The sequence below is a fragment of the Leguminivora glycinivorella genome, chromosome 9, assembly GCF_023078275.1.
Source record: "Leguminivora glycinivorella isolate SPB_JAAS2020 chromosome 9, LegGlyc_1.1, whole genome shotgun sequence".
Taxonomy (NCBI): domain Eukaryota; kingdom Metazoa; phylum Arthropoda; class Insecta; order Lepidoptera; family Tortricidae; genus Leguminivora; species Leguminivora glycinivorella.
Genome location: NC_062979.1, coordinates 7,587,177 through 7,613,439, shown reverse-complemented (window position 1 = coordinate 7,613,439; position 26,263 = coordinate 7,587,177). Strand labels below are relative to the sequence as shown.

Below are 26,263 nucleotides of genomic sequence, written 5' to 3'. Positions count from 1 at the left end.
CACGCGAGCAGCCAACATTGAATTTTTCCCCTCACTAGCTCGGAAACACGTGTTTTGTCCTTTAATACCAGCGGGTAAAAACGCATTTTAATTTAAGTAATTTGACCTTGAATAAATTCAAATGAACTGCTTTAAAATTGATAAAAGTAGGTGAATCTAGTAATAAAGATCATTTACCACCTGTGGAACTACTGGAAGCAGTGATAAACGCATTTCTTGAGTTGTAGTTTCCTCGCTACAGTGAGGGGAAAAGTTTTGTGTTACACTCGGGTGCAAATGTATTTTACTTCTCGTGTGTTAAAAAACTCGCAAGTTCAGGATTCTATAAATAACTCGCAAGTTCATGATTCTTCAAATAACTATTATTGCGCCGCGCGAAGGTCGTCGCCAATGAATGGGCCGCGAACTCGCGGCCGCTGACATGTACTTGTAGCGCGGCGATAGAATCGCGGAGTGAGCCGCCCCTGGTTTTGTATGCTGCCAAGTTCTCTCTTACATAAATGGCTACCTGCATGATAACTATTGCAGGCAGTGTAATGAGTGTAAAGCTAGGAACATACTACGCGGACGTCCGTCGTAAATCGACCGCGACCGCGACCGAACAGTGTGCACGGAACAAAACATCCAGCGAGCCAGATTTCGAACGGACGTCCATGCGCTCAAGGCCACATCCCCGTCCGCGGTCGATTTACGACGGACGTCCGCGTAGTGTGTTCCTAGCTTAAGGATTCTTATTTTTTAAAGAGTTCTTTGGCCGGAGTGTCTACTGTCTACAGGTACCTGAGCAACGATCCTGACAGGTCGTTTCTGAAAGCGAAAGACCCTCTCCCATTCAGGACAACATCCCCAGACCAGACCTCCGCAACGTACTGTATTAATGAATGGACAGTGGCGAAATAGCATGTCCGGGCTACTTCTGGAGCCACAGACTTTGCAACTCGACCTAAGGCAAAGCACGCACTGCCCCGACTACCACACGGTTTATCTACTTGCTGGTCCCATTTTAAGCCCTGATCAATCTTTAAACCTAGGAAAGTAGTCGTGGATGCCTGTTCAAGTATTTTCCCATTAATTATGAACTATCAACAGCGTGGTCATGCGGCCCGAAAGATTAAAATGCACAAAGTGTAATTAAAATGTTGGCGGCCTGTATCGCAACTGGAGGACCTACGGAAGTAATTAGGACAATAGATCCTTCCTCCTTCCTCCTTCCTTCCTTCCTCCTCCTTCCTTCGGTCCTTTGAGTCGTCGGCACCCAGGCCCCTTCTAAGTACAGGTTTGTACAAGTTTCTAATGAGTCGACTCGGCAACGCACATGTGCCACTCCTTGAGTGGCAGGCGTCCATATGTAACAGTGACCGCTTTCCATCAGGCGGACCGTATGCATGTTTGCCACCTACGTGGTACAAAAAAATCTCGACGAATTCACCTTAAACATTAAAAACTAAATCAAAATCAATTGATTCGTTCGGGAGCTATGATGCCAGACAGACATGTCAAGCGTCAAACCTATTATTATTATAACACTCCGTCGTTTTTGCGTTGGTGGTTAAAAACAAGAAACCTCCTTCAAAACTATAATAAAACACAACTTTCTATGAAAATCGGTAAAGTGCGAGTCGGATTTCGACATTTCCATACAAAAAGGTCATGAGCGCCTGACGACATGTGATAGCAACGTACACTAGATTTGTACTTTAAAGATTTTGCGTATATTTTGGAAACTATAAGAGATAGAGCAAATAGACTTCAGATTTTGGTTGTCGGTGGCACAATTTTTTTGTTTTCGTATATATACACCATTTTTTGGACCTATTAGGGCAATATTATGGTCAGTGCAGTTCTAAACAGTCTTAAGCGCCTCTTTTTTAGTAGGAACTTAAGTCATTTTGGCAAATGATTAAAATTTTTAACAATTTCTAAACAGAAATGAATTTCTTTCTACCTGTCCATGGCGCTCACAAAATTTCAAAACATTTAGTAAGTACTTGCAGCGGCAGTGAGTGAAAATCTCAATTTGAGTTTTTTCTCTTAAGTCCGACTTACGCTTGACTGTAGATTTCTAATAGGTTTTCCTGTAATCTACAGGTAGAGGGCTATCTCGTGTATTTTTTTGAAAATTTTACGCTAAGTAGTTTCGGAGATAAGGGGGGGGGAATGGTAATTTTTCTTAAATAACTTCTAAATTACCAAAATAAAAACTATAAAAAAAATATATTTGAAATGCTTATAAAATGCTCTTTCATTTGATATGTATCACAATATAGTTCTAATAACTTTGATTTTTAATTTTAAATTTTACCCCCCAAAAGTGCCCCTTATGATTAAATTTCGTTCAATTTCATTTAATTATATTGCATGTCCGTCTTTGGGCCACAGGTTTACATACGTGTGCCAAATTTCAAGTAAATCGGTCTAGTAGTTTCGGAGAAATCGGCTGTGACAGAGGGACAGACAGACACGCGAGTGATCCTATAAGGGTTCCGTTTTTCCTCTTTGAGGTACGGAACCCTAAAAACTGAAAACGCATTGTTTGGCTCTGTAACCATGGCAACGCTTTATAACGATACGGCGCGTGTCCGCGGGAAGGCTTTGGGCAGCTGAGCTGACAGTGGCAAACCTTTGCGTCAAAATACAGGAAACAGTGTGAATTTCACGAAAGTTATTCAAGAAAACTATTAAAAACTAAGTGCATGGTCGTAGAAAAAGTATTGTATGCAACGGTGTTTAATTGAGTAAAAAAATACTCGTGGCGTCTTAATAACTATTTTCGGCTTCGCCTCAAATTGTTACCTACGCCACTCGTCTTTTTTGATATCCTTTAAACGCCTGTTGCATAAAATACTATTAATTATTTAATGTATCGATTCGGGAACAACCGAACTGTAATTGAAAATATATCCCACATTTTCACAACATGCCTCTTCCTCATGACTAAAAATGTAAAGTAAACTTCACGAACCTATTCGAGCAATGTAAGCTTCAATTACCTGCACAATCTTGTCCCAAGCTCTAAAATTACGCGGTAAAAATTCAATTTACCGCAGTAACTAACACAAAAACAAGATTAAACCGATAGCAAAATCTATAGAATCTACGGGGCGTGAACAGCTGCCCATTTCGATCCAACAGGTTGGTCGTTCGTTACGCAGGTGTGTGAAGGGTGCTTAAGGGTGCTATATTTATTGCGCGCAAGACTGCAGTGTGTGTACCGCTTATTGCTCGATACTTTATGGGTCTCGCAATGAGATGAAACTAGTTTTAACTGTAATCGAGCGAGAAAGAATTCGCTCCAGGTCAAGATTACTTGAAACATGCTACGGGCAGTTTAAGTCAATTTTGTCGCGCGATTATCATTGTCAACTGGACAATGGCAGAGAGGAGTTGTCAAAGCCGCAATTTAGGTTTAACGAGATGATGATGCAACATTGTATTGTTTCGTTTGCGTGATTAACAATTGAGTGCATGCTTTGTAGAAAAATGCTTATCGGCCTTTAAAAAGAATGCGATACTATAAATTATCTAGCAATTTTCATTATTACAGTTAATTTTTAACAAAAAATACTCTTATTCGATAATTTGTAAATTATAGACAAGATATTGAAAGCTTTATGGAAAACAATTGAAGTAATCAACGACAAATAATAACGAATTATCATTAAGGACAACGACATAAATTATAAGGATAGACTAATTAGAAGACAATCCAAAATAACCACTTAAACTTATGAACAACTTTAAAAAGTGCTATAAAAAAGCTAACGTTTATTAACGTTCACTTAGCGAACGATGAAGAAATTCAAACTATTCCAATTACAATTTCAAATTGTCCTGGAACTTATGAAGTTGACGATATTAAAACGTCAGGGACCGAATTTGAAATTTAAATCGAAAAAGCTGCTTGGGGCAATATTTATCACTTCAATTAAGGGTTTCAATTGGTACCACCAAGTTGAGGATCTAGGATACTGATGAATATATGGATTTTTTAAACTTTTATAATAATATATATGTGTGCATTGGTCCTAAATCGTGGATTAGAACGTATGTTTTGCTGCAAAAGAAGACTAAAACTTCGGTTCTTATCAAATATCATATACCAACAAGACATCAAGGTAGCCGGCTTTTTTTCCGTTTAGGAGCTGCAATCGGACTTACTGTTTAAGTAATATAAAGATACAGATATAATTTTTGAAATGAGAAATATTTGACCTACGAGCTTTTCTCCTATGTGCCATAATTTCAACCACTTTATGCTTTCCTTACTCTAGTAAATTAGCGTACCCATGAGTAAATGACGAAAGCGGACTTAGCCATCATCTTCCATACCCCAACTGATTAAAAAAGAGAATCTAACTTTTTTTGCTCTTCAACACTTGTCAAGATCTTGACAGTTTTTTCACACGATCTTATCAAATTTAATGACAAAGGTGTGAACATCAGGTGCGCTTTTCAATTAAATACCAGTTTAAAATACAGCAGTTGAGTGAATATTACTTACATGGTATCAATTTCGTTGATGCCTTCGGCGCCTTCATTTGCTTTTAAAGACCTAATTAAAGACGAATGTCATCGTATTTTTTTTGTATCACAAATATCAGGAAGGAACTTTAGGAATAGTTGACAGTTCGGTCGTGACACTGTTGCGAGTGATGGTCACAAGATGTTACTTTAAATAAAGTAAAAAAAATAGACTACGCAGCTACTTGCAGCTTGAACTATCTTCACTACTATCTTGTAACTGGGAAACTGAAGAGTCCATTTTGTAAACACGATCACGAATCATATAGGTGATAAATTAGTGATGGCCAAGGTATACCAGATTAAGTTAAGGCACCTACTGGGCGAGCTCGCTCTATCGTAGGCCACGTCTTCACCTCGGATGTCTGTGGTCATGAGTAAGACCATAGAGAAGAAAAAGAAATCAATAAAGTCGAAATAGCAGCTTTGCACTGCGGCTTTGCAGTTACTTTTATACGTATGAACACAAAACACGCAGAAGCCAATCTTGACAGCGGTTTGACAACCGTCAGAAGGGTCACAATAATGGCAGTTTGCTTTTTTTGCACTATTTTTGTATTGTAAATATGTGAAAATGGTAATTCTATCAAGACTTTTTAATGCGATATCAATTTCGGCCAAACTGAGTTGTTTATGTTCAATATTATTTCGATTAAACACAATATATACATAATTATTTGTGATGTTTTCTTGTATATAAAACTCAATAAAACTACTAAACGTTCTTTGTTGTATCAATACTGTCTGTTATAAATTTCAGTGTATTAGTCCGCTGTAATGCTGTGTAAATTTTTTGAATCAAAATAAATAAATGGTTGATAGACCGCCGTTTTCTATATTTTATTTATAAATGAAGAGGTTTTCATAGAATTTGCACAGATGATTTTTACAATATTTCGAAAATAAATTAGTGATGGGAAATCACAAAATAGCTGTCAGAAAGAAATAAAGCGTCATCGGGCGATCTATCAACATTCCTACGCTAATGCCCCTGTGCCTACATCGCAATCGTGCACATACTTGTGTTTTATGTAGAGTTTTCTCGAAAAACCTCGCCATAAACATTCTGGTCGTGAGTCTCGAAAACTCTTTGATATAGACCGACGACTAACGAACCGCGCGGCCGATAAATCGGCCGATTAGTCCGACGGTACCGGGACAGACTGTCGATCTTCCAGACTAATCAGTTTAACTATTGACAATGACAACTTGTCAGCTGGGGCGTAAGGATTTGCAATGCGATTGATAGCAGTAAGTTACGGTAGCTTTCTCACGTTCGATTTGGTTGGAAGAACAAAAGAATCAAATTTAAATTTATATGTGGTTACACCGCGGATTGGCAGCGCGAAGTACTAGGCTCGCATGATAGTGAGGTGTTCGAGTGAGGTGTTGGGAGGCGGGCCAAAAAGCGCCAGACATTCCCTTCTCATCGGCCAATTATGCTTGACCTTCTATACCCCGCGGACGCCACCTAACTCCATGCGTTCGGTAGTCAAATTACGGGTCGCGTCAACTTGGACGCTTTAGTACAACCTACCGTATTGTCATGAACTCCTGGTAGTTTGGTCGGTTAAATAGTCGCGTTTGGTATTCTCATTAAAGTTCAACCAAACTGTTTTGCAACACTCGTTGACACCTCACAAGTCGCCGATATTATCTGTCATTGCAACATATTATCTTCAATACCTATTTCTTAATTGGCACAAAATAATTATGTAAAATTGGGAAAAGTATTAATGAGTATACATAATTACATAATGTATAATTAAAATTTTCTTTCCTGCCTGTCAACATTCAAGAATTCCGTAATTCCTGTAAACTTTAACGTCACTACATCACTAGTGTCAATGACACAGATAATTGCAGAAGGAGTTTTAAAAAGCGGCGATAGATGGCATTAAACACAAAGAGAACACTCAACGCGTAACCTCTCTTCTTCTCTGCGCTCCCAATACGAAAGAGTCCATATTAGGCACTTTTGGTTCATTCTATGGTAAAAAAAATATATTTATCTTGTCTATTATGGCAGCTTTGACAGCACTAGTGATGTACATAAAAGTCACTGATACAATACATTAGAAAAACCGAAAAAGTACATAATTTTAAATGAACAGTCGAGCCATTAAAAGGAAGTCTGTTCTGTTAATCTCCTTACACAATCAAGCAGAAGCAACCAAAATACAAAGCAGCGCCACACAGGTCGCACCCGCCGCATTAGCATTACAAAACTGCGGGCCGTGAGATATGGGTCGCAGATGCGCGCCCGCGCCGCAATTAGTGTAGGCGCAACATATAATTGTCTCATTTCGGAAATTGTCTCACGGCGTTCGAATTGAGAAAAACGAAATTGCCTACTATTTTCAGTGACAATTTTCTGAATTCGAACGCCGTGAGATTCAAAAATCCTGTTCGTAAATCTCTTGCAAAAAAAAAAAACAATCTAGGTACTGATAGATTGTGTTGCTGAAAAAAAGTAGTTACAAAAAAAAGTTAAACAATATGCAAATTTATCCTGTTAACAAACTTATGTAGTAAACAATAGTTACAAAACGTTAAGATCTAAACGTCGGGTCGTGTGGGAAAATAATCTCGAGCGCAATCTACATCCGAGCTAGGTCCTAATTAATTTAGTAATCGCTCGTGACGACTTATTCCGGCCGTAGACCGAACCACGAACCTAACGAAATCACGACTCCGCCAGACAACGATAATCGTTATTTTAAATTTATTAAAATGTCCTCTTAAAGGACTATCGGGGCGCCAATATCGGACTGTATAATTCACGCTTCGGAAAGGAGTAGACAATGAGGGTCATTATACTCATTATATTGTAAAATATCTTTTTGTTTTAAAATAAATCAACATCCGGGTAGATTGGTGGGTGAAATTTGATTAAAGATTTCGCTATACAGGGAAATGCTTTTTGCTGAAAGATAAACGGCGGAGAGAAATGCCGGGCGAGGCAGATAAAGGGGCATAGACAACCTTTGCGTCCTGCAGACTACATCAAAGGCCGGGTACACGGCAATTACATAAGAGAGCCGGTACAATACCGGCATGCACAACAAATGCCGTCGTGTCGCCGGCCAGGCCCCTGGGGCTCCGTAATTAAGTTCCGCTCGGGGTGCCCACTCATAACTCCGCAGTGCGGCCGTTGGATCAATTGTGGGTCACGATGTTTGACACCCGGGTCTAGATCAGGGTCTAAGCTCAGAAATAAAGACGAAGATGTCACTTAACCATCATTGGAGTATCGTGATACATTATTTTTAGTAAACAATGAAAATTCATCCCATAGATAAAGTATTTAGAAGCTTCATTTACGGATCTACCGTATGAAAATTATGAGTTATATGCAGTAGAATTTTCTTACTGAAGAATATAATTTATCCATGATTTTGCTTTCCACTGTTTATATCTTCCAAATGGACGTTGTATGGATATGATTAATAAATTATTTTTTTTACGCGGACGTTCAATGTATGCAAAGAAAATCAGTAGAATAATATTAATAATTAAACGTAATAATTTCAAACCCCAGTGTCATCTCATGCTGCATCCATAACTATCGATAACGATAAAGAATTAGCATAAGGCAATATTGGCGATTCCCAACTGCCATTAATTAAAAATTAAAAAAGTAAAGGGCTATTACCGCGGTAACGAGGTCGGATGCGTCCAGCTAACAAGTAACAACAGAGCACGCCGCCGACTTTGATACCCGCTGCGCGACAGCGCTTGCGTGCGAGACCCGGGAATGTGCCGCAAGTTACAGGAAACGCCTAGGACTCGTTTTATCTACTAGATTATATTAGGCAAATTTCAAAATATCTAACGGGAATTCGGAAAAAATGAGTCCACGGAAGCTTGCAAAATCTTTTTATTATGGCTTTTTTATAAGCAAGAAATCTAGAAACACGTTAATATGCACGCGTTTTATGGACTATAAAAAATAATAAAAGAAGCCGAAACTGCCAACTAGTACTACGTCTAGAAATTATTGCTTGGCAAAAGTCCAAAAGCAGAAAATACTGGTTTAGTGTCGAAATATCATCTTATTATTAGGAATTAACCTACCCTAATATACTTTTAAAGCTGTTTGAGACACACGCGTCAGACGCGGACTTTAAAAAAGTACGTAGTTACAGTAGCAGTTTGAAAGATAATCTTTATTAGTGGTAAATCAGACGATATATTATATAGTCAAACAGCTATTCTGTGTGCCATGAATATTAAAGGAAAGAACATTCAGTCAAGGTCTCAAACCTCCTACCATAATATTGCGAGGGGTGAGGTGGTGAGTCGTCAAACCCGATAAGTTTTGCAATTTCCGCAACATTCTTATTACAATGAAATAATACCTAAATGCAATATATCGTGTTTGACAAGACACTCACCCCTCGCATTGTCATCACTCATCTCCCTAGTTTTGAGTCTTAATGACAAAGGACACACTGAACAAATAAAAAATAAAACCTTTCTCGGTTTTGTAACATCTAAATTTTCTACTAAAACCGTTTGTCCCCTGCACCAAGCAGCACGTTGAATTTTGACAGACATCCCTACACGGTCCGCGGAGACATCTCCACGCGCACAGATTGACAATGCGCGGGCGCGGGTAATGAAGCCGCTCAGAACGTTTTGATGGCTATTAAGACTTTAGATACGTTTCTAATCAACTTTACAAAAGGATGGCTGTGCGCGTTTGGATTAAGATATCTTCATTGTATAGATAGTTTAATGAGCGTAATAGTTAAATGTTTTACCTTTTTGACGACGATAGTTATAACACATTCTATTCTTAAATATAAAATGAACATATTATTCCGGATTATAAAACTAAGGTTTGATTAAAGTTAAGGAAAATAAATTTAAAGGAACTTTTACAGAGAATTAACAACAAATTGAATATATATTGGAAAACAAAGTTTTAATCTCTTGTGCCGCGATATTGCCCCAGACAGATGGGTAATCAAAAGTTCAGGAGGGCTCAAAAGCTTTGGCTTCAGTTGCTTCAAATAAAATTGCCTCTAGAGACTTAAGTAGAAATTAAATGTAAATTATTCAAAAAGCGTTTGTTTCAGTGAGTGGCTTATAAAATCAAAAATAGCGGCTTCTATATAAAAACAAGATAAAGATACGTAAGTAAAATTAAGAAAGATTTAGTATAATTAAAAACGTCTTGCATAATATAATATAAACCACACAGATACAGCTTGCAAGATAAGGAGGTAGAAAGCTTGAAAAAAGCTTGTGCAAATCGGTCAAAAGTTAACTGTAACAAATTTCACGCAACCAAACCCGTTTTGCCAATGAACAAAAGTTGTTGACAAGTTGAGTTTTCGAGAGCAATTTTAAGCGAATTTCCAAACGTCATAGAGTAAAAGTTGTTCTACATGCTAACTGCTTAAGTATGGTAATTACAGTTTCGATATTTCACGTAATAAAGGACGTATTTCGTTTACTTTTCTGCGCTTACGATTTTGATCGGTGCCTAATTTGCATCGACGTGTTCAATAAGTATATTTATATGCTGAGTGAGTACCCCAACCGCGTGTAATTTTATACGGTTGTTTGATTTCAATGCCTGATTAATCAGAAAAGTAGCCATTTCGGAAGTAACAGGACATGCGGCGAAGTTGTTCTGTGTGAGATGTGAATGATATTTATGAAGTAAATGTGACCAATTACGTAATACGTTTATATCAGTTTTTCATTCTTGTCAAACAACATTTAATAGATTCTGTGACGAATAATTTGGATCATGTTCATACAAAAAATGTATATTTATTGATTTCTATTACAGGAAATTAGTATTTTTGAATGTGGATCAAGTAGGTATACAACAGTGCATACCTATTATGGTTACTAGCGACCCGCCCCTGTTTGGCACGGGAAATAAAGCATAATATTAATAATGGATGAATCCTTTAAATATATACATGTAAAGGAAGACATCATATACTTTTGCTATCATGTCTCGAGATAAGGGAGCGTCTTTGGCTAAAAATTGAAGCGTGTTTTTTCCGTCTTCATTTGGTAAATTTGTTTCATAGTGGGGACGTTTATCGACAAAAAGAGGCCAAACCTTTTTTTTCTTGACCAAAGCATGAAACTTGGCACAGTTGTTCCTTATATCAAAATAAGCCGATTAAGATCGGGAGCCTTCGGGAGCCTCCCCCCTGGGGCTCGGGAGGGGGGGTCAAAGTACCGCTTCACCCGGCTTGCTTTGAAAAATTCTAACATAGCCCGTTTAGTTCATAGGTCATGTTTGGTATCGTTTTCGAGTAAATCAATAACGTAGAATTAATTTTTGGTACTAAAATTATAATTTAATGGTAAAAAAAATAAAAAAAAATTAAAAGTTTGAAGTTTTCATCTATGATTTACAAATTAAAGTCATCATAAATGTCAAACTGTTTGCTTTTTCTACAAATAAAAAATATGATATGAAAGCCTATTTAATATAGATTATGAATAATATAACTTTTACCCACCTTCACTAACGTTAAGTTTCATAAAAAAAACTATAGGCCGCGCGGCGTCGGGACGCCGCGAGCGTAATTTTAAAATACCTTTATTTTAAAAAACTCTATTAGAACCCGTTTAGCTATTAGGTCATGTTTAGTATCGTTTTCGAGTAAATTAATAACGTAGAATTTAGTTTTGGTACTAAAATGACCATTTAATATTAAATGAAATTAAAAAAAAAAAAAATTTATTTTCTGTGAGTTGCAAATTCAATTCACGATAAATGTCAAACGGTTTGCTTTTTCTATAAATATAAAAATATGATATTAAAGCCTATTCACAAAGGATAGTACGCGTTCACCTACGCGAGCTTAGACTGTGTGCGGGGAACGCGCCTCTTTCATATATTTGATCGCCAGTGTCGTGTCGGACCACACGATCTAAAGACCGACTGTACCCGTTATTTATTCATTGCAGTGAATCCTGAAAGAAATTTATATAATAGTATTTTATACAATCGTGATATAATACAAAACTTTTCAGTCGAGTACCATGTGTAGTATGGTACGAGAGTGAAAAGCTTAATTATATCACTATTGTATACAATACTTTTTCTACGAGTCATCATCTTCATCATCAATGGACGGAAATATCACCATTCATGCAAGTTAAAATTAATGTCAATAGAGTCGTTCACCGTTGTATCAACATCGAATTACCTAGCAAGCAATTGTTTGTAATAACCGTCTCTGATTGGCCGATAACGCGACAGATAAAAAAAATGTGTTTCAGATGCAGGAAAACTTGCCAGGTATCGCAAATTAGTATAGAAATTGTATGAAGTTCAATTTTTGAAATTATTATAGTTAACTAAAGTCAATTATAATGAGCTTATTATAATTGAGTCGGAACTGCCATAGAGTATCCAACACTGAAAAGTTAGCACTTATAGTTTAGTCTGTGGTGTCCTAATTGACAGATTACTCATACTCATACTCGTACTATACATTCCCTTCACAGAGACATAGCTGGGTACATATGGAACTGCATAAAGAAGGCTCTACCCTCTTTATGCAGTTGCATCGGTTTTTGCAACCTGATTTACATTTACATCTTGTAACTTCTAAGCATATACTGGCCACTTCAGTGTTGTCTGACCAGTGTGGTACCCATTCGTCTCCTTCTTCCTTCCATCCCCAAGAAGACGGACTTGGCAAATTTTGGTGTGGCACCAACGCCTGACTCCAAACAAGAACGCCCTGAGTCCCATTTCTCAAAACTGAAAGTTACAAGTTACAAGCGGAAGTCTCTTTCCAACTTGTCATATTAGACATTGACAACCAGTTGAAAATTGTAACTTGTAGCTTCGAGAAATGGGCCCCTGGTACACTGTGCGCAGTATATGCTGATCCAAGGCAGCCTCTGAAGGAGGTATGTTCTCCAATTGTCGATCTTTTCTGGTACCTAAAGAGGTAGGTACTTCGACCACTCATTCACCGTTGCGCAACGACTTGGTCTGAAACAATATGTGCATTATCATTTTAGAGTCTACAACTATCAAATTACAACTTTTTGGTGGATCACGTAACCTTCAGTATTACCCACTTACGGTACGTATCATAGAAAATTATTACAAACTTTAGTAGAATCTGATTTGCCTCTGATATTGCTCCATCTTGTAATAGTTTGACACCTTGAGTGGCCTGGCTAAGCTTCAAAGCCAAAAGAAAACGTTTCTAGATTAGACATAGTATGGGATAGGTACGATAAACGCAGCTTGAAACGATCAACAAGGGAGAAACATGGCCACCCAAGGCTTCAAACTATTACGAGATGGAGCAATATCATAGATAGGCTAATCAGATTCTACTAAAGTTTGTAATTATTTTGTATGATAGGTAAGTGTGTAATAGTGAAGGTGATCCACCAAAATGTTGTAATTTGATAGTTGCAGAATATGTTTAAATAAAATGACAATGCACATATTGTTTCAGATCAAGGGTCCTTACGCAACAGTGAATGAGTGCCGGAAGAACCTCTTTACTAAAAAAGATCGACACTTGGAGAACATACCTCCTTCCGAGGCTGCCTTACTTCATCATATACTGCCATTTGTCTAAGACTGGGGCTAAAGACATGCCAACCACACCCTTGCTGCTGACGCATTAGGACACCACGGACTCCACTGCCAGTCTATTGCTGGCCGAATTTTGTGACACACTGCACTTAACGATTTAATCCGCAAGGCTCTCGGCACAGCGAACATACCGACAACCCTCGAACCTGACGGCTTGTCAGCAGCAGACGGAAAGCGGCCTGATGGTTGCTCGCTTTTGCCTTGGTTTCTGGGACAACCCTTGGCGTGGGGCGTGACCTGTGTGGATACCTTGGCTCCGTCCAACGTCTAACGCTCGGCCCAGAAACCAGGGACTGCTGCTGCAAAACGCCCAGTTTAAACGCGCAAATATGCATTTTTAAAAAACAACTACATATTTGCGGCAATTGAATTTGAAACATTTGGACCATGGTCATCAGACACCAAGCAGATCGTGAAGGAAGTTTCCACCAAACTTGTCTGGGTATTTGGTGACATACGTATAGGCTTTTACATCATATTTTTTATTTAAAGAAAAAGCAAACGGTTGACATTTTTGTTGACTTGAATTCGCAAATTATAGATGAATTTTTTTTTTAATTTATTTACCATTAAATTATAATTGTATATCCAAAAATAAATTCTTTGTTATTAATTTACTCGAAAACTATATCAAACATGACCTAATAGCTAAACCGGGTCTAATAGAGTTTTTAAAATAGAGGTATTTTAAAATTACGCTCGCGGCGTCCCGACGCCGCGCGTCTTCAAGTAATTTTTTTGTGGAACTTAACGTTTGTGAAGGTGGATAAAAGTTATATTTTTTATAATCTATATTAAATAGGCTTTATGTATGTATGTATGTATAAGCTTTATTGTACATAAAGGAAACAAAAGAGACACAGTTACAGAGTCAGTAATATACAATGTAGGCGGACTTATCCCTTAATGGGATTTCATATTATATTTTTTATTTATAGAAAAAGCAAACAGTTTGTCATTTATGATGACTTGAATTTGTAAATCATGGATGAAAATTTCAAATTTTTTAATTTTTTTTAATTTTACTTACCATTAAATTATAATTTTAGTACCAAAAATGAATTCTACGTTATTGATTTACTCGAAAACGATATCAAACATGACCTAATAGCTAAACGGGGTCTAATAGAGTTTCTAAAATAAAGGCATTTTAATATTACGCTCGCGGCGTACCGACGCCGCGCGTCTTAAAGTAATTTTTTTGTGGAACATAACGTTAGTAAAGGTGGATAAAAGTTATATTTTTTATAATCTATATTAAATAGGCTATCATGTCATATTTTTTATTTATAGAAAAAGCAAACAGTTTGTCATTTATGATGACTTGAATTTGTAAATCATGGATGAAAATTTCAAATTTTTTAATTTTTTTTATTTTATTTACCATTAAATGATAATTTTAGTACTGAAAACGAATTCTACGTTATTGATTTACTCGAAAACGATACCAAACATGACCTATTAACTAAACGGGGTAAGTTAGAATTTTTCAAACCAAGCCGGGTGAAGCGGTACTTTGACCCCCCCTCCCGGGCCCCAGGGGGGAGGCTCCCGAAGGCTCCCGATCTTAATCGGCATATTTTGATATAAGGAACAACTGTGCCAAGTTTCATGCTTTGGTCAAAAAATTTAAGGTTTTTCAATAAACTCCCCAACTATCAGTACCTGGGCGACCGAGCTTCGTTCGGAGTTCGAAACTCGGAAATTCGCGTTTTCCGAGACCTAAGACTAAGCTATTTAGATCGATTTTTCACCCCCAAAAATCCCCACATCACAAATTTCAGCGAAATCGTTCGAGCGATTTCCGAGATCGCCAGTATACATAAATAAATAAATATACAAGTATTGCTCGTTTAAAAATATTAGACAGATATATATAAACCAATTGACCTAATCCTTAAATTTTTTATAAGGTATACACCTAAGTCTTCCTTATAATAATAACCGGGTAAACTTTGTGTAAGGTGGAGCACATACTATAGTTCTTTAGGTTTATATTTATACAGACGTTAATTTAATGTCTTCCTAAATGTAGGTTGGTACTTCGAATAAAAAATAATATCTACGGCTTTATGAACGATGTAAAAAGATATAGCTCACACATATATATACGTATGTATTTATTTAATGAGGAATGTTATATTATATTGAGATAAAGCGATCTACTCATTCCACAGTAATGTATCTACACATCGGTCTATAATTTATACCGTAATAAAACGAATAAATATTTATTGCACTTTTATGATGTCAACTTATTAAAATACAGTTAAGTACAGTTAAGCACCTATTTGTCTTTAATTATAGTCATTCATATTTATTGCTAAAACAAATAAAGAAGAAACCAGCATTTTTCTTAGTTCTTTTTTTTTTCAGGATAGAAAAATTATATTATTTAACGGATTAAAAAAAATGTTATTTATTACCCAAGGTAAAGAATTCCTCCAAGGAAAATCACCACCACCACCAAACTTCTAAGTATAAATGGAAATAATTATGCTGATGCTGTGCGATTTAATGAAAAAATATTATGATTATTAAGGGCCACTTGCACCAACGAAAATGGAGGGTTAACCCACCATTTTATATGGAATTTGACAGATGACAGCCCACTAACCCTGAGTTCAGTGGTTGGTGCAAGTGGGCCTAATGTTTTTATGTAATACTTAATTAATAAAGTATCTGCGTTTTTGGCGATTCCGGAATTGAACTATTTTCGGTTTATTTTCCATGTATATTTTTTTTTATTTGCGTGTATACACCGTGTTTTTTTTTTGTTTTCCGTTCAATTTGACACGTCGTTAGGTTCATTATCAGGAACCACCCTGTATATCACTTTTAGTTAAATTCGCAAAAAAATATTTTTCATCATTTTCATACATAATAAATGAATTTATTAGTGTGAGAGACCCTTTAACATTCAAGTTAGTGTCAAGTGATTGACGGCTCATGTCAAAACAAATAACATTAGAAATTGGTAAAGGCTGTAAAGGCACACGTGTTCAGCAATTATCTTTATTTTTTTAATAACTCGATAACCGCAAGAGTTAAGACGCTAGTTTCTTAGAGAAATTAATTGTATTTGATGTAATGGATCTTCCCTTAAAGTTAACGGAATTCAATAAAAACAGGGTGTATTATTAAAATGTTTGAAATTAATGCTCTCGAATGTAAAATAATTTTCGTGATTCCTAGGAGTAGGAACCAAATTCCGTAAAACATGGTAAGTATAATATTTCCCGCTGCACCATCACATCATCTGGATTTAACCATTTGTGTAGGAATAGTAAATTATAGTTTATCAATTTATTTTCTAGTTTCTATATTAGGTCCATTTTAAAACCTCAAATTTTCAAACGTTTTGTAGTATGTATCACAATTATTATTTCGAAACTCACTATCAATATAAAATCGACGCCGATTTACACGTATTAAATCTCATATAATCGAAAGAAAGGCACATCACTAACTTCACCAATCGTAACGCGTAGCGCCATCTAGTGACAAAGTTACGACAAGTGGCGCTGTCACAGCTGATTGTCATAAATAAAATGTAAATGAATATGCATTATTACAAGAAATTCACTCACTATAATACACTACGAAGTATGCTAATACAGAAACAAATCATTTTAGCCAAAGAAAGGTCCAAAATAACGCTGTTTAGATCAGAAAATGCAAAGGTCTTAACTGTCATCTGTCAAAACATTCGCTATAAATAAGCCTAAAACCACCGTAAATACATCGTAAATGGACCTTTTAGATTTCGGCATACGAGAAATAATATATATACAGTGAAAAAAAATCATTTAGACACATTTTTAGCAATATTCCATGAGTTCACTGTTGTAGCAACATAACCTCCAAACTTGCCAACCAAAATAGCGAAAAGGATGATTTTTTCAGTAAAAATCAGATTACTTACCGTTTCCTTTGGACTTAACTGATTTTGACTACATTTTGTAGCTTCAGGCCTCCAGTACACACACAAAACACTCGTTTAATAACTATTTTGAACATACTTTCAACTTGCCAATAGACCACTGCAATGAATCAAGAATAAAATGTATTTCAAAATTAAATTAGAACAGCTTTGCTGGCTTATTCTTCTTATATTAAACATATTACAGTAGTTATATGGAAAAATAGACCTATTCATGCTAATGAAAGTATTTTGAACCATGTTTTTTGATGTAATGCATACATATGTGCACATGACTTAGAATACTAAAAATATTTAATATTTTAATTTGGATACAGACATTGAACGTAATGTTTGTCAATTAACATAAACATAGTCATAGCTTCTAAAATAAGTTCATCTCTTATTAGATTTTTTTATAATTTAAAGCTTCGGCTTGCACTGAAGTTAGAAACTAACATTTTATTCTCTCATGATATTGGTACCTCATTTGAAGTTATAATTAAATTTATAAGAAACACAATGTTCTTTCCAACTGGAGGCCTGAAATTACTGCACTTTTAACACTGCTCAGCATCAAACGGTTGTCATGGAATATTGCCAAAAGCGGTCTCAGCGACCCACCTTCTTCATTATGCCCGTCTTTCTCTTGGAGAACGTGGTGTACCGCCGTAGTTTGTTGTCTATGTATTCCATCTTGATCTTAACTCGGCCTTTGGTCTTCTTGCCATTAGACGGAGGTGATTTCTTGGGCTGGAGAGATGCATAGCCATCGTCCGCTATGTCCGGCATGGGGCAGTGGTCGAGCCCTAGGCTCTGGGAAGGGCGGTCATCGTAGCACTGGTCGGAGGGCCGCTTGACGCCGCGCGGGCCCGGGCAGGGCTGCAGCCCCGGCCGCAGCGAGCCGCCGAGCGAGCCCGGCGCCCGGCCCGCGCCGTACATGTCCCCCACGTCTCCCAGGAGACCCATCCCATACGGCGACCCGAAGCGGGGCTCCCGCGCTCCGCCGGGCGCGTCCATCATAACCTCACAGTACGCCACAGTAAACGGTGCGCGCACGCGCTTCACACACCTCACCGTTCGAAATGCCGAACGGAGACTGACCGAAAACGCGAATGAACCGAGGGCGGGACTGACGGGTCGGCCGCTCGGACCGTGACTGACTTCGCGACGTTCGCGTCCCGCGCGCCTCCACCGCTAGCCGTCCCGCTCACACGCACGAGCCGAAACTCTCCGCAAGCGAGACGGCGCACTAGGGCCGTAATCTGACACAACTGTAGGAAAAGCGTGCTCCGGGACGCCGCGAGTTTCAGTGCCCGAAATCCCGTATTAAAATAGAGCTTTTATTTTGAGTTTATTTCGTAAATAGAAATAATAGAATCGGAAGTGGAGCGACGCGCGCGGGGCGGTGGGCCGGCCCGGCCATATTTAGACGCGAGCCGTGCCAAATATGGCAATCGACGGTCAAATGGGGGCCACTGAAATCCCTCCTACTCGCACCTGGCGATTTTCACATCTAATAATCAATTGAAAACTTTGTCACGTCAGTTTAATATGCGATACGTTTGACGCTAGCTAAACAGCCTTTATTTTATTTTACTGGCCGGTAACTGGCCGGCAAAACTCTTTCAGAGTTTTACTTTTTAAAAAGTTTGGTTTGGTTGGAGTTGGAGCATGCGCAATGCTTTGCGCGGAAAGTTTCCACTTTCAGAACTAATAAAACTTTCAAACCAGTTCATGAGGAATGTTACGCTGTAAAACTTGTAAAGGATGACAAACTATTATTTGTCGACCATAAAATTAAATGATCTGCATCATCTATTCTCGAAATATACAACCGTAAATAGTTCCGCTAATGTTTTGGCTTATAGCCAACTTTATCTGTGCAACAATTAGGTACCAAACAGATATTGAATGATTTCCTTCTACGTGATAACTTTTACTTCGGTCTTCTCTTATAAAGATATTATTTGAAAGAACTTACCAATTTACATTCAGTTTTGTTTGAATCGGTCTCCTACTGCGAACTAAAATCAACTGAATAAGTAATTAATTAGGTATGAGAGTTTTGTTCGCGTCTCAAGGAGCCTTCAACCCTGCCTAAGCTCTTGTCTCAAGACTCACTTTAACGAAATCGTTATGAAAAAATGTTTGCCGTAGTAACAGCTAAATTGATTATGATTTAAACAGGGCTATATTGATATGCGATAGCAAAGCAAACAGTTTTAGATTGATAGAAAAGCGGATCAAGTATAAGTATATTAAAAAGTAAAGTAAGAAAAACAACTTCAAAGTGGTTCAATCAATCACAAAACTTATCTAAACCATCGCCTACACGCAGAACTGTTTATTCTACTCATTATTGCCAAAATCGAATTGAAATTAGTCTCAAATAAATTTTATAGTGTTATTAACAAAAATCTGTGAATTTCCTTCGCGTAACAGCGACCGCCTACGTAGTCCAGAAGGCGGTTGTTTTTCCTTTTTAAGTTTATTTTATTGGTTTTAGTCATGGTGCATTCAACTCTTAAAAGCCTTAAAAGGACGAGATTGCTTTAATTGCGTTTTAGTTGTTAGAAACGTCTGTTTCCTTGATTTATTTAGAGGAAATTATCTACATGTGTTCAGTCACGCCTGTTTTCCGGTACTTAAGGGACTTACACAGGGTACCTACATTTGTTTTTATGATATACGCAGCAAACGAGCAGACGAGCCGCCTGATGGGAAGCAGTCATCGCCGCCCATGGACATAAGCAACACCAGGGGAGTCACTTATGAGTTGCCGACCTTTGAGAACCCTAAATACCTGCTTCTTGAAGAACCCCATGTCATAGCGCAAGGGGAACACCTCAGAAGGTAGCTCATTTCACAACTTGCGTGTTCATCAATAATTCTACATGATGAAATACATTGCCAAATTGCTGACTGAATCAAATAGAATTAGAATCACAACAACCTCAAGTAGCTAAATTGTACATTATTTTTAGTTTCAGTCCGTTTTCGGAGTATCATCAGAGTTTATCTAAATCTATTATATTTAAATAAGTATAACTTTTATTCAATATGCCTTTGTCTCTTGTAAGTTTTATTAAAAATAACACCAGTCAAGAATCAAGACGCGGTTTAGAGGAAATATCGTCACCTGTACCTAAAATTTATACTTACCGCTTTGGGAATAACCTAACTACAAAATTAAAATTTTGAAAAAAACCCCGAAGTAGTGGAGCGATTTTCATGAAACACAGACAGACAAACACGTCAAACTTATAATACCCCGTCGTTTTTGTGTCGGGGGTGGTCGGGTGTTAAAAATTGAATAGGTAGCCTATTTAATTATGTATTTTATGTTTTGATCCTGTTCAATGACATTGCATTATGCATTGGACAGAGCGTAGCTACTAGTCTACCCATCTTAAATATCATTAATGAACTTTCAACGCCTTTTGCCTTCTCCAGAATAAACTGCAGCAAATCGGAACAAAAATCATTGGGATTCGTCAGAATGACCGAAGCGCTGTAGCAACCAATGTTGAATGCAGATATTGCAAAGGATATTTCCCCTCACTAGCTCGGAAACACGTGTTTCGTCCTTTAATACCAGCGGGTAAAAACGCATTTTATCCACTAGTTGGTAAAGTAATTTGACCTTGAATAAAGTCAAATTAACTGTTTTAAAATTGATAAAAGTAGGTGAATCTAGTAATAAAGATGATTTACCAACTGTGGAACTACTGGAAGCAGTGATAAACGCATTTTTTGCGTTGTAGTTTCCTCGCTATAGTGAGGGGAAAAGTTATTGTGTTACACTCGGGTGCAAATGTATTTTACTTCTCGTGTGTTAAAAAACTCGCAAGTTCAGGATTCTATTCTCGAACCACTCGCTTCGCTCGTGGTTCAACTATAGAAATCCTTTCACTTGCTCGTTTTTCAAGTTCCACACTCGGCGTTAAAATACAACTTTGCCCCCTTGTATAACAAATAACTATTCCTTATTTTACTTCCCACGTACAGGGATCAATATTTCCTTTCTCTTAGACATGTTTATAATAACTTCCACCAAGGAATAATCAGAAATACGCCGCGAAAAGCAAGCAACACAATAAATAGTTATTATTATAATTTCTGTTTATGAATTTAAAAAAAAATCAGTTCCTCTGGCCCACTTGTACCAACCACTTAACTCAGGGTTAATGGGCTGTCATCTGTCAAATTCCATATAAAATGGTGGGTTAAGCACTAGTACGAGAAGTACTGTCGAGGTATTCCCGATGAACTACAGTATGGGGTTCTTCAAAAAAGGAGTGTACAAGTTTCTAATGGGTAGGCAACGCGCATGTGACACCCCTTGAGTTGCAGGCGTCCATAGGTTACGATGACCGCTTTCCATCAGGCGGGCCGTATACCTGTTTGCCACCGACGTGGTATATAAAAACCGGCCAAGAGCGTGTCGGGTCACGCTCAGTGTAGGGTTCCGTAGTTTTCAGTATTTTTCTCAAAAACTACTGAACCTATCAAGTTCAAAACAATTTTCCTAGAAAGTTTTTATAAAGTTCTAGTTTTGTGATTTTTTTCATATTTTTTAAACATATGGTTCAAAAGTTAGAGGGGGGGACGCACTTTTTTTTCCTTTAGGAGCGATTATTTCCGAAAATATTAATATTATCAAAAAACAAACTTAGAAAACCCTTATTTATTTTTAAATACCTATCCAAAAATATATCACACGTTGGGGTTGGAATGAAAAAAAAAATCAGCCCTCACTTTACATGTAGGGGGGGTACCCTAATAAAACATTTTTTTCCATTTCTTATTTTTGCACTTTGTCGGCGTGATTGATATACATGTTGATACCAAATTTCAGCTTTCTAGTGCTAACGGTTACTGAGATTATCCGCGGACGGACGGACGGACGGACGGACGGACAGACGGACAGACAGACATGACGAAACTATAAGGGTTCCTAGTTGACTACGGAACCCTAAAAAAAAGTGTGAATACTGTGAATGTCGAAACTTCAGAAGGCCATTATGTACTGAAAAACGTCCTACAATACACGTACGAAGAGGGAATTCATAACTCGTGTCGATTTAAAACACTCGTGTTTAAAATTTTTCAATTGTTCAATATTCTACCAATTTTGTAACCGATTGGTCAAAAATGAAAATCTTTGTCTATTACCTAGGTACTGGCTACTGTACCTACATCGAAGATAATACATTTGGCCACGCTAGTTGTAAGACTTTCAGAAGTTCTAGAGTTTTTTTTTTCTGAATACTCATACGACCCCAGCGATTTTAGATTTTTTTTGCGAAAGTAATTAATACCCGTACCGTAATAAATACAAAAGTCTTGGCAAAGAGTACTATTTTGTACCTTTTGGCGTAGAAAACTAGAAAGTCTAGGTCCATGGGGTCCCAGCGCGAACAAGTTTTTCACATATATCGCGATTCGCGAAGCGTCTGGTTGAGGTAACTGGGTGCATAGCCGAATGGCACAAACGCTCACGAAACGCTCACGAAACGAAACGCTAGTAGATCGCTGTATCGCTCTTGCGTATTGGCGCGACAGAGCCAGACTACCTTTCGCGGCGTTTCGTTTTCGTTTCGCGTCGGAGAAATGCCATTCGGCTACGGGGCCTGGTGACCGAAGAGCTGGCGACTTCCTCGCACAACGTATCAGCATTGCGATACAGCGAGGAAATGTCGCCAGTATCCTTGGCACAATGCCTCAAGGGCTTTTAGACATTAGCTAGCTTTTAAGTTTAGTTATAATAATTATGTAAATATGAACAGTATCTATATCCATAAGTACCTATAAAACCTGTGACATCGGCATCACTACGAGTAACATACGATATATCGTTCGGAAAGTAACAGTAGCTTTCTAGGCAAATAAAATGAGCTGGTGGCGCATTCCTTGCCAAATGCGGCGGACCGGGGATGGAGCGTTGACGCAACGCTATTCTACGTGTGAGTGGCTATGCTTCACACTTTTTACAGGATATGGTCCACTCTGTCCACTTTTGATACTTGATATTTTCTTGTTTTTTACTTTTTCTATTCGAAAAAATAGCAAAATTGCATTTTATATGAATATGATGAGCTGATAGAATTTTCTATAATTGATGATTTGGATAAAGGTACATTTTTTAGTTTCATGTTTTATAAACTAAAAATTGTGAGATGTATGGCAACGCTCAAGACTTTTTCTTTAGATTAGTAGCAGCAAAAGTGCAGCGCGAATCTATCTATGAGTTCATTCATCATTTCTCCATGCAATTCCGCGACTCGCTAACTAGGTACGTTTATAGTGTTACCTAATGTGTGTTACCTAGTGTTACCTAATGTTGAGCATGTAAAGTTTTGCTTTCGGTAAGTTTCGGGAAAACATCATCATCATCATCATCTGCAGTTAAACTTACAAGATTTATATTTGGTATCTAGTCCTGACCAACAAGCGCTTGGATTTCTGATTCAGATTGAAAACTGATTCATATTTCACATAAGACTCAGATACATTACAACCAAAAGTAGGATCAAACCAAACCTTCGGTTTTGATGTTAAAAAATTCTGATTTCGGCCCTATAATATCGTGGTGGTATTTGTCTATTGCTGCAATGTCCACATTATCGCACAAAAGGAATATAAAACCTCTTTTAAATTATCTCTATGAATCGCAACGTGGTAGTACACATTATATGGCCAAACGTTATAAATCAAACTTATATTGATCAGGATATAGATTAGATTTTATTGAGGTCCCGATATTTCGACGCAGTTGCATGCATGACATGCATCATGTTCTATATCCGACGACCACGACGACGACGATTTGACGACCGGTCTGGCGCAGTCGGTAGAGACCCTGCCTGCTACACCGCGGTCCCGGGTTCGAATCCCATTATGTGTCTCTGTCTAAACCCCAAATTGCCTTTGTAAAGGAAGGAAGACATATCCCAAATAAAAAAGTGTCATGGACACCACACGCACAAGCTAGGCCTCAGGGTGTGGGGTCAAACACCTTCGGACTTTGATTCTGTCATAAGTATTGCGAATACATACACAATTATACATTTAATTATGTGGGTACTCTTTGTTTCGATTCATATTAATTAGGTATGATGTTATTTTAGCAATTCAATACCCTTCTTTATATGGAGAGTCACGTTAGGTATTCGAGGATATTATTTCAGCCTTGTACTTTGATGTAGGAGAGGCCAAAGTATTGTCAGCATTAAAAATACTAGATGAAACAACGCAACGCACTAAAAGTATCAAACACCCTTGAATAATTTTCCAAGATGGAATAGGAAATAACTAGGTGTACTATTTCGACTCTTGGTAGTTTACATAAAAGTTACTTTTTTCGGGTTTTAGATTATATCTCTGACTATGCGCATTATGCCTAAACTTAAAAATTACTTAAACAAAATAAGCTGACCTAAAGCAGTGACGGGACGTCGATACAACTCGATTCCCTACGGGTTCCCTAAAATTCTCCAGTATCTGTAGAAGTTCATACAAAGCAGATCCCGAAAACCTCTCCGGCTTTATCAACGAAAATTTTCACGCCACGCCACTGATCTAAAGTAGGTACCTACTTATTGAAAATTCGTGTAGTAATTAATCATAACAACTCACCCTCAAAGTTACATTGAACCTTTATAGTTTAGGTACAGTATTGCTTTACCTACAATAACAAAGAACCTGCAATCTTCTGCATCGTGAAAATAATTCATGGGTCTATTTAATTCCATCTAGCTGCAAACAAAGTCTGTTAATTAAAATCAAAAGCTGTCAAATAATTTAGTTTTCCACGGATATCCATTAGCCCGCTGCATTGAATGCTGAATAGGGCATTGAGATTTTTAAATGAAGTCGCGAGCGAATATTCTGGGATTCTTGTATAATACAATGCCAGATAGGCCGCCGGACAATCGGCTGGATATCTGAGGTATCCGCGAGACAAGCGAATGCCCGGCATTGCCAGAATATCGTCATCTAGTCGCCAATTATTAAGGCATGCACAAATGGCCAGTCCAAACCCTCGGAATCTGGCAACACACTTTATGTCTCTATTCATTAAAATCCCTCGTTTCTAATTAAAATTGTTTGAGTTCGGTTACGCGTAAATAAATCGCGGCGGGGCTTGTTCGCGGTTTTGCTTTTGTTAGTCGCTACATATTTGTGGGAGCCGACATTAACACCTCGGGACGCTGGGTAGCTACAATGCGTCGGTAGGAGGCACAAAGGCTGAGTGTTGGGACGATTTGCGGGAGCTACAAGCGTTAAATATATCGCGTCGTGCACAATGCCATAGTAGAGTCGTAAGTAACGCGGCCGATATATGGACGCCCTGAGCTTTGTTCGCGCGATTACATCTTTTCCTGCTAATAGAATAGGTTTGTTTCGACGGTGATTGTTGGTATTTATTGTTTGTATTCAAGTGTAACGAATTGATGGTTCTAAGGTTGAATGGAAGCGTTAGATGCGGGAGAGAACATGCTTTTATTGTATGACTGTAAGTAAACTTTGTACGGCGGCTACCTAACTAGGCGCTACGCGGTCGCGCCTGGGTGGTTTTCATACTTATCGTATATTCAGCCACCTGCTAAGAGTAGTAGCCGAGAAGGGAAAGAAGTTTCCTTTTCTGTATGTAGATAATGTAGCTACGAGCTTAAATTGATTCTTTCAGTAGACTCATAAGCAGGTTAAGGGCGGTTACGTTAACCTATAAATGTTTTCTTCTCTTTCGGAGCTTTTTCCGACATACATTTTTTTTATCACAATAATTTTTGAAAATGACTAGCTACTTAACACTTTCGAAACCGGGCTCTACGCGGCGCTACGACATTTTCGCTACATACGGGGAAACCCATGTAATCGGCTACGCTTCTACGAGCGGTGTACCCGACAGTCGGGTTCTTGGTAGCGAAAGTGTTAATTACAGATGTAGTGCAAAAAGGGTTTCCTTCGGAAACGTTCGTATTTGTCATGCTAGTTCAGTCAATGTCAGTATTTCTTGTACTGACACTGACTGAAATAGCATGACACGTTCGTACGTTTCCGTAACAACTCTGTTAAAAGATATTGCGAAAAAAGCTTTCAAATCGAGGTTCCGCTCTCGACTGTTTCCTCCTTCTAAACTTAATCAATCGTAACGAAATTTGAGAATCTGAATAACAATGAAATAATTTGTGTCGGACCGTTTA

The 26,263-nt window shown here is 37.9% G+C and overlaps 1 protein-coding gene across 2 annotated transcripts in view; it reads right to left on the bottom strand.

Annotated features, from left to right (window-relative positions):
* Positions 1-18,239, bottom strand: part of LOC125229653 (serum response factor homolog) — a 359,536-nt gene extending 341,297 nt beyond the window's left edge. Inside the window, exon 1 of one of the 2 annotated variants that reach the window (XM_048134541.1) lies at positions 17,676-18,239. In XM_048134541.1, the coding sequence (XP_047990498.1) occupies positions 17,676-18,074 (399 nt within the window). In that variant the 5' untranslated portion in view covers positions 18,075-18,239. The remainder of the gene's footprint in view (positions 1-17,675) is intronic. The other variant, XM_048134542.1, reaches the window with a different exon arrangement.
* Between the last annotated feature and the right edge of the window lie 8,024 nt (positions 18,240-26,263).